We start from the raw sequence: 9,252 nt of genomic DNA, 5'->3' as shown, positions 1-9,252 counted from the left end.
AGAGGAGAGGAGAGGAGAGGAGAGGAGAGGAGAGGAGAGGAGAGAGAGATCTTTAGTGGGGGGGAGCCGCTGGAGAGGCGTAGTCTGTGTTACTGGAAGAAGGAGTAGGTTCAGGAACTTAAATATGAGCACCCTTCCTTGCTGACGGTATAGTGTTTACTTTACAAATGGAAACATCTTTGAGAGTAAACGGAGAATCCTCCAAACATGTTTTGGGTAATGACAGGAGTATAGGGAGAGTCTTCAGGTAATTTAATATCTATGGGGAGCTTACCTCTGGCTGCTCTATTCCTGTCTGTCTATTTCCATGGGGACCCTGCCTCCTTTGCAGCCTTCTCAGGAGGGAGCTCTTCTCTGACATACATGATCATGAGGTCAGATGGAAAACCTGATGTCCTTCCCAATGCTTCCAAAACATTGTTCATGCCTTTGGCATCAATCACACCACTTACTCCCATCCAGGGTTGCTATCCTCTGGCCATTTCCCTTCCTCTGATGAGTCCCTCAGGGCAGGCTATCTGCTTTACCATCTTTCCTAGACACTAACATCCCACATGCTTATCTCTGCTCTCTGTGAACTAACATGTCCACACTATCTCAGCCACCTGCTTATAGGCTCATAATCCAGAGCTGGAAGTTCCTCCAAAGGCCGCATTTCAAGCTTCTCCTACTCTTAATTCACTTCACTATAGACCACACTGCTAAAGAGCCTCACCCTTCCCATGACCTTTGACCTTTGGTTCCTATTTCAGTCTTTAGGGTGCCATTTTCCACAAACTTCGATTTTATGTTTTTTCCCCTTACCTCTGATAACTTTCTCATTCTCTCCATGTTCCATTTCTTCTATACCTTGAAGGTATAGAATATCTATATCTATATCTATATCTATCTATCCAGGCAAAAATCCAACTCCTGCTGAGCCCACTGAAGTTTTATTCTACTTCTATAGTAATGTTGGAGAAGAGTAACTTCACCAAGAGACTGACTGACCTTTTGGGCACATCAACCAAACCTTCCTCTACCATGAAATGCCTCAGCATCTCTGTATAAATCTCTCTAAAGTATTTACCTCTTTAATTTTAGGTCAATTTCTCTTCCAGTCCCATTCCTACCTTCTCTCTCAGCTCAGCCCTCTAGTCATGTACCAGCAAGGGAAGAGAAGTCTTTATGTTAGAGGCATCCTCGAATTCTGTTACCACATCTACAATGTGCCCGAGACCCTCCCTAGCCTCTCTCTTCCCTCCAGTTACACACAGGGTGCTTTTCCATCCTTCAAAAGCCAACATGTTCTCTCGTGCTCCTGGAATACAGATAAACATCCTCCACCTGACCAGTGATTTCTATCTGATCTACCTATTCCTAATTCTTCATTGTCTGCATCATAGCTCATCTTCTATGGCCGGTTTCCCACTGCCTTTATACTTCCAGTGAAGTCATTTCTGGAGTCTATGAGGTAGAGGAGGGATAGCATCACTAAAGAGAAGGCTAAAGAGTTTGACAGAAGCCAGATGGCAAGGACTTCATAAGCATATTAAAGCCTTGGCATTCCATACACCAGGAGAAACCAGATTTCTGTGATAAAAATGGAGCCTTCATTGTAGGAAAGAAAGGCATAGTGAGGTTTTGAAGGCGATTCAGAGGGAATCTATGTGAGAAGCATGGGATAGCTAGACTAGAGCAGTCACAGGGAAATGAAAAAGAGGAGGTATAGAGATACCTAGGGGTCAGTGATAGTATAAAAAACAGATTCTAAGATTTCTAAAACTTTCTTTAAGCCAAAACAGCTGCTAAATTCACTCTTTCCATCATCCATTTGAAAATTCTTGATTTTACTTTATTTTTATTTTATTAGATATTTTCTTTATTTACATTTCAAATGGTGTCCCCTTTTCTCCTTTCCTCTCCTAAAAATCCTCTATCCCACCCCCTCCTCACCAACCCACCCACTCCCCCTTCCCTGTCCTGGCATTCCCCTACACTGAGGCATCAAGCCTTCACAGGACCAAGGACCTCTCCTCTCACTGATGTTCGACAAGACTATCCTCTACCACCTATGCAGCTGGAGCTATGGGTCCCTCCATGTGTGCTCTTTACTGAGGTCTTTCTATGAGCAGATACTTGATGAGGGAAGAAAAGAAGTCCTTTATGGCATACTACCTAGTATGGCGGAAGAATAGAAAAGAGGAAGCGAATGCTAATTCTGAAAGCAGCACAAGGGAACATTTCAAAGAACTTATGGTAGCAGGACCTCATATAATTGGGGAAATTCCAAAGCATTTATCCGAAGAGCATCTTGAAGGATAACTATTAGTTAACTGGATAGAAGAAAGAGGGTAGATCTCAGAGAAGACCTAGGCAGTGAGCAGAAGGTAATAGTCAGAAGTGGCTTAGGCTTTGGAGCAACTGATGATCAGTATAGCTGAAGAAAGCCAAGAGGGAAAGTAGTGATGAACTTGGGGGATACCGGCATGGAAACACCTTGATCTTGACTCTCACAGTATAACAAGGAAAGGCATTGTTTTTGATTAATCTAATTGAGAAGCTAGTAACATGAGTCTCACTGTCATCTGAGAATCCCAAAAACTGTGTGTGAATAAATTGCAGCCTAGAGCTCTGAGTCCCTCTCAGAGCCCTGACCCCAGGCTGCTCTGAACAGGGCTGAGCTGTCACTGGGTTTGTGACTATCTCTGCCTTGCAAATCCTTTAGAGAGTTTGTCTTTCCAAGACAAAGCCTTTCATTGTTTATAGTGGAGGTGGGGAACCCCAGTGGCTTGTTCTTTTCTGTAGCGGGGAGTGTTAGACCTCTTGAATTTGCTTCCTAGAAACACAAATCCAGTGAAGAGATTCCAAAATATTGGGACCAAGGGCCAGTTAAGAAGCTCGTGGGGAAGAACTTCAATGTGGTCGTCTTTGATAAGGAAAAGGATGTGTTTGTGATGTTCTGTAAGTATCTCCATAGAGACAGTAAGAACCTAAGGGCTCCCATACTTTTCAAGTATGACTTTTGAATTCTTGGGCAGTGCAGTCTCTAAACCCATAAACTCTAAACCCTGCCGAGGATTATCTCCTGACTTTCAAAAGGATGAGCTCAGGATAGCCATAGGTAGCTTAATGCCCCAAATTAGTTCTTCCCATGTATGAATGCTCTCCACCTAATCCAGGCCTATGACAGTGTGCAACAGTTGTAACATGGCTGGCTAACATGACTTTATTGGATCCAACAGTATGTTAGGACTCAGACTTGATTCAATTCACTGTATACCTATGTCATTTAATTACCTACCAAATCCTCTTGAAAGCAGCTACTGCTGTGCTTCCCTGCATGGATCACTCAATAGAATCTCAGCCAAAAAAAAAAATCCCAATATCACTCATAAGTGCTAGAAACTGGGTTTGACCATTTTCAATCTGGCTCCAGTACCTACATACATACTACCATCCACATTTCCCCTACTTTAGACCTTATTTGATTCATCCCATGTTCCTGTGAGGTAGGGGCACACATGTTTCATGTCAAGGACTTTGTATAGTATATGGCATGTTGCAAGCACTCCACAAATAATGACTGCTGTTACTCCATCATAATTATTTCCACTACCGACTAAGGACTGTGGCCCTTTCCCATCATCTTTGTTTTATATGCCAGCCTCCCCAAACTAGAGCCTTCTTTCCATGAGACACTGCAGAAGGTGAGTCCAAAGCTACTTCAGACAGGCAAAGGTAGCATTTAGTGAGCTTGTGTACCAGGCTAGGCTTGTGTCTAGCAAGGTGGTGAGGAAGGCACATTGACTTTTTTCACAATACAGGTCAAGGTCACACAGCAAGTACTAAGGGCCAAAGTAAAGCCATCCCTGTGCCGAGTCAGTCACAACCTCAATGAAACAGACACTTGGCAGCTGACAGTGTTCTGAGAGCTGTACAGCTGAGTCATAGCTCCCTTTCATCACAGAGCTGGGGAAGCCTTTCTCTACTTCCAGGACACACAGAGTTCTGAGAACACTCATTTGCTTCTGATGAAAGGCAAGAGCAGCTTCATTTTCTTAGAAGCAGGGCTGTTGGATTGCACCCTGGGGCTTCAGCCATTATAGTCCTCCACTTTCCTAGTCAGGGGCTATTAAACTCCAGGGGGTGTCTGGGTGCTGCAGGCAGGAGGTTTGGTCACTGGGGGTACTTGGTTGATAAATGGATAGATGAGCTTGCAAAAGTACAAAGTCAGGGCCTCTGAGGCCATTCCTCCCACAGAGCGAAGTTCTTGAGATCTGAACTTCAGAGGAGGGCAAACCAGGGAGGTCTGGCTTCCCCTCTTTTGGATCTCTGCTCTGGTCTCTTTCCAAAGGGCCAGCTGTCTGGGCCACTCAAAGCTCAAGGAACTTTCCACAAGAAAGGCCAGTGTCCCCTGCCAAGGGTAGTTGTCACAATTTTAAGACATACCTGTTTAGCATCCTGAGCATATTTTCTTCCAGGGGACTGAAAGGCGTGTTTGATTGTTACATAATAATATATGTTATATAACTTTATACCATGCCTTATTTGTAGTCTAATCAAGGCCAAGTAACCTATCGTTAAGATCCTATTCCCTTTGCTTAATTCTCTGGATGACCTTGGGCAAGTAGCTTAACTTCTGTGCTATAAACACAACATTTTCCCTCAAACACGACAATGGCATAGATGTTTTCCTTGGTTTTCTCTTCAGCTGCAGTGGAACACTATTCTAATGGGAAAGCTTTTGTTTTGTTTTGTTTGTTTCAAAGACCATATTAATGCATGGAAATTGTTATTGTCTAGGAGAACCAGAACTAGGTTTAAGTTTTACTCTGACTTATTTAATAGTGATCATATACTGAGACATAAAGATAAGCTTTAAATAAAAGAGAGTGTAGCCTGCTGAGCGAACACATGGTAAGAAGACAACATTGGTGCTATTCGGCATCAGCTCCCAGAGTCCTGGGCAGCAGGAGCTGAGAAACGCCCTTCTTTTGCAGATGCACCCTGGTCTGAGAAGTGCAGGGTGCTGTTACCACTGCTGGAAGAGTTGGGCATAAAGTATCAAAACCACTCCACAGTCATCATTGCTAAGATTGACATAACAGCAAATGACATTCAGCTGGCGAACCCAGAACAGTACCCATTCTTCAGGCTTTTCCCTACTGACTCGCAAGAGGTGAGAGACTCTCGGGACCACATGGTTGAAAATGTCAGGTCATTACCAGGAATGCAGTTTCTCTCCAGCTCAGTCTTCCACTGAACATTCTTGGCTCCAGTCCCTAGTATGTTCTCATATTTTCCAGCATATTCCACGAAAGTTCTAAGACTTGTTATTGCATACAACTTGAGTCCATTCCTTATTGTTGACCAATCTCCATATCAACTGGATATGGATGTTTTGACTGGACAGAGGCTGAACCTTTCTGTAGTTCAGACTACAGAGAATAAAGGATGTCTCTACAGGAATATTGGGATGGAATGCTACCAGATAAAAGAATATATGCCAGACATCAACAATCCTTTTTATACTTGGGAATCCTAGTTCTTGTCCAACCATCACCAGGGCTGGAGAACCAGACTCTCTATGGGTCTTTGGTAGATGGAAAGTGATATCAATCAAAGAGGCACGAGTCAGGATCCTTGTTCCAGAGAGGAGGGGCTGAGAGGAAGGAAAATCACAATGGCACAGGTCCGTTTATGTATGAGATGGGTCGGAGGGGGGCAGAATCTGGAGAATAAATACAGCTAAAGTCTTCATGCAGACTTGGGACTCCAGAGGGTCATAGAGATTTAAATTTGATTAAAGGAGGGGTCATGGACACTACAGGTAGGATGTATGACCTGAGTGATAAGTTGGGCAGGATTACCAGAGCACTGTGAGTGCATGTGATATCACCCCAGCGCAGAAGGTGCTTATAGAGAGCTGGAGAAAATGAGGTTAGACTGACAGGATGAGGCGAAGAGCCACCAATCTTAAGTTATATGATTAAAAAGCCCCTTTAAAGACCCACAAAGGAAAGGGAACTATTACGAATGCTCACTTACCATGCAGTGTTTTATAAAATAACAACCACTTTTCTTATTGTTACAATGCTACTAATACCTGTGACTCATAAGAGCAAATGCATGTGGTACTTACCATAAACCAAGCACTGCTTTAAGCTCATTTCCTGTATTAGTTCATTTAATCCAACAACATAGTCAGGGAAGCTCCTGGAATCAATGCCATATGAGAAAACTGAGTTCAGTAAGGAGGCCATGAGGGTAAGTAATCCAGCCAAGGGTTAGACCTATAAAGTATGGCTTTGTATTTCTTATATGGCCCGATCCTCATGTCCTCTGATGAGAGAGTTTTTAATCTTTATTTCAGAGCCATGGAAAAGGAAGCTCACAGAGGTTAAGGATTTTTTTGGTCGGTCTAGGTAGTTGGGAATTTGATCCTGGGTTTAGTTTTGTAATCCTCTATGAGCAACTTACAGGAAGAAACTCCCATCTTCATCCTGCTCTGCTGTCTTTCTAGGCTGTCATGTATAAAGGCGAGCACACCATGAAGGGCTTTTGTGACTTCCTGGAAAACCATGTCAAGGTTAGGATTGAGGAAGAAGATGAGGTAAGGCACACATCTACAGGCTGGGTTTTCTCTCCCACACATAATTACCAGGAAGCCCATATTAAAAAAAAACCATGTCACGAGTTCCATCTATTATCTCATTCTCTCTGGAGATGGCTTTGAGGCTGCCCTGGACAGCCATCCACTTTGAGTGAGCTCATTGGTTATTTTATGGGAATTTGTGACAAGGAAGTAGGAATGGTAGTCATTAGATAACAGACTCTCAAGTAACATACAGCCTTCAAAGCTGCTGGCTGCTTGTCACTTTCCTGAGATGGCGATCAGGTGTCTTGATGGGAGTCTGAGCTCTGGAGTTGCTGTCCTTGTGGATATGACCCCAGTTTCCTCTAGAAGGTGCCATCTAAATCAGTTAGGATGCCTTCTGTTGCTAATATCACAGACACCTCCTTGCCTGCTTCAGCAGCAATGGGTGTTTATCCCATTTACCTGTAGGACATTTGGCACAGTTGGACCCAGTCATATCTGCTTTCTGTCTTCCTCTGTCTTGGGAGTTTTCTCAAGCAGTCACTTCCCACACAGTTCCAAACATACCTCCTCCCAGTTTATAAAGAAAAGATCCATTTCTCAGTAGTTGTAACATGCATGCTAGAGAAGGATCTTATTAACTAAACCAAAATCACCTGATGTGTCCTGGAGTTAGGGACTGGGCAGCCACCACCTGTCATATAAGAAGTGTGCCCTCTGTCAAAAGGGTCAAAACCATAGTTGGACACTTTATCGTCTTTATCTATGAGGAAACATAAGCCACAAATGACTCTTTCTGGGCTGACCCAGAACAGAATTACTGGTTTTCACTACAGTGTTCACACATACTTCCTTATTCTTCTGCCTTCCCTTCCTTGTCTTGTTCCCACATTTTCTTTACCAGCTATTGTACATTGAGCAAAATGAAGAAGAGGAGGTGTTAGCTGAGCCGGAGATTCAGCTCATAGAGAAGTTGCCCGAGAATCCGCTGCTCAAGAGAGAGGACACAAGCAAACAGGCCAGGGTAGTGAAAGGGTCTCCTGCGCTGGACAGTATAAGCAAGCCAGAAGAGCCGGAGAGAAGGAAGGAAACAGCTGAGAGGGAGGAGGTGGCGGCTCAGCCGAAGGAACAGCCAAAACCAGAGAGAAAACTGGAAGTCAAAGAAGAACTTTAGCTTCTCCGAAGCCAGGGAGAAAGGATCCCAGTTCCAGGTCCTGGCATCAGTTTCTGAGTGGATCTACTCTAACAATGCCATATATTGAATGGTAGGGTGGGTGGGGGTTAGACAATAAAGCCCTGTGAGTGTCTTTTATCTGGTTTGTTCATCTCTTCTTTTTCCTGATTGGTACCACCTGGAAGAGCCACTTGGTCTGGAATTCAGCCAGGGCTGCGACGGGAGCCATTAAGCCAATACTGAACAAGTGTTCGTAACTCTCTGGGTCCTCACCGATTTTTAGGATATCACTAGAGGACAGTTTCATTGTCCCCATTTGCAGATGAAGAGATGGAAGCACAAAGAGACTGACTGACCAGTCAGAACCACATCGTTTGAGAACTGTTGAGTCTGTCTCTTATATCGTCCTAGAGCTCCTCTCTTTAGCCACTATGTGTGCAACCTCCCATTAGTTGGGCCTTTGGGATTTTGGCTAAGTCTTGCAAATGAGCTGTGATGACAGGTTAGCACCATATGAGATCCAGTGCCAAGCTCGTCTCTAGATGTCTGCATGCCAGTAAGTGACCCACCATTATGCAATCGGGCCGGACTCATCCTCTGTGGCCTTGTCTCTTACTACTGTAAACTTGATGACCTACATGATTTTACCCATTTCCCCTCCATGGCACTCAACTCTCCTCTTCCTATGTGACCCTACTTATGTCCTATGTGACTCCAGCTGCTTCCTTTGATGAAGCCATCCTATTCTTTCTATGTGACTCTGCTCACTTCTTCCACCTGACTCCACCAACCTGTTTGCATTGCAGAATCACTCACAGTTTCTTGAGAGCAGAAGATTCAGAACTGATCTGTCCTTGATGTCCTCTCTCTACTTTCTCCTCATACCCCACATATCTAAAGCTACAGAGATAATTTCAAACACCATAGTTCTCGGTACTTACCATAACTGGTATCTTCATGACATCTTGAATATTTCCAATTTCTCTATTCCTGCAAAGTCTTGAGAAGTCCAGCTTTGGATCTCTATTTTTCTCAGGTCTTCCAGTCTCCACACACCATTCATACTTCTTGAATATTCTTTGAACATAACGAATTCTCTCCATGGGTTTGTTCCCTCTACCCAAATGCATGCCTTCAGGATACTTATCCACCCCACCCTCACTTATCTCTGCTTCGGTCATTCAAATCTCAAATGTAGCCATTTCTAAGAGGCTCTCCATGAGGATAATATTTGAAAGCAGTTTGCACAATGTCTGCTTCTGCCACCACCATGACCAACCCCATGAGTGCAGACACTGCCTTCTTAGAGTTTGCTGTATGTGTTCTGTGTGGTACATTGTAGATGCTCAATAAACATCTGTGGAGCAAATGGAATCGTCAGGTAGCACCCTCTTTCTGAGAGGCATGACCTCATGGTTATCCCCAAATGACAAGGTAAGGACATTATCCCAGGTCCATGCTGGTCTCCGTATTGATTGTTTCTAACACAGACTTAATA

General features: G+C 43.9%; 1 protein-coding gene across 1 annotated transcript in view; it reads left to right on the top strand.

Annotated features, from left to right (window-relative positions):
• Positions 1-7,779, top strand: part of Pdilt (protein disulfide isomerase like, testis expressed) — a 26,479-nt gene extending 18,700 nt beyond the window's left edge. The window contains exons 8-11 of the mRNA XM_021222427.2: positions 2,823-2,943; positions 4,983-5,161; positions 6,506-6,595; positions 7,485-7,779. Coding sequence (XP_021078086.1) covers positions 2,823-2,943; positions 4,983-5,161; positions 6,506-6,595; positions 7,485-7,754 — 660 coding nt within the window. The 3' untranslated portion in view covers positions 7,755-7,779. The remainder of the gene's footprint in view (positions 1-2,822; positions 2,944-4,982; positions 5,162-6,505; positions 6,596-7,484) is intronic.
• Positions 7,780-9,252: the final 1,473 nt, after the last annotated feature.

The sequence above is a fragment of the Mus pahari genome, chromosome 1 (genome assembly GCF_900095145.1).
Source record: "Mus pahari chromosome 1, PAHARI_EIJ_v1.1, whole genome shotgun sequence".
Lineage (NCBI taxonomy): Eukaryota > Metazoa > Chordata > Mammalia > Rodentia > Muridae > Mus > Mus pahari.
This window is presented reverse-complemented; position numbering and strand designations above follow the sequence as displayed.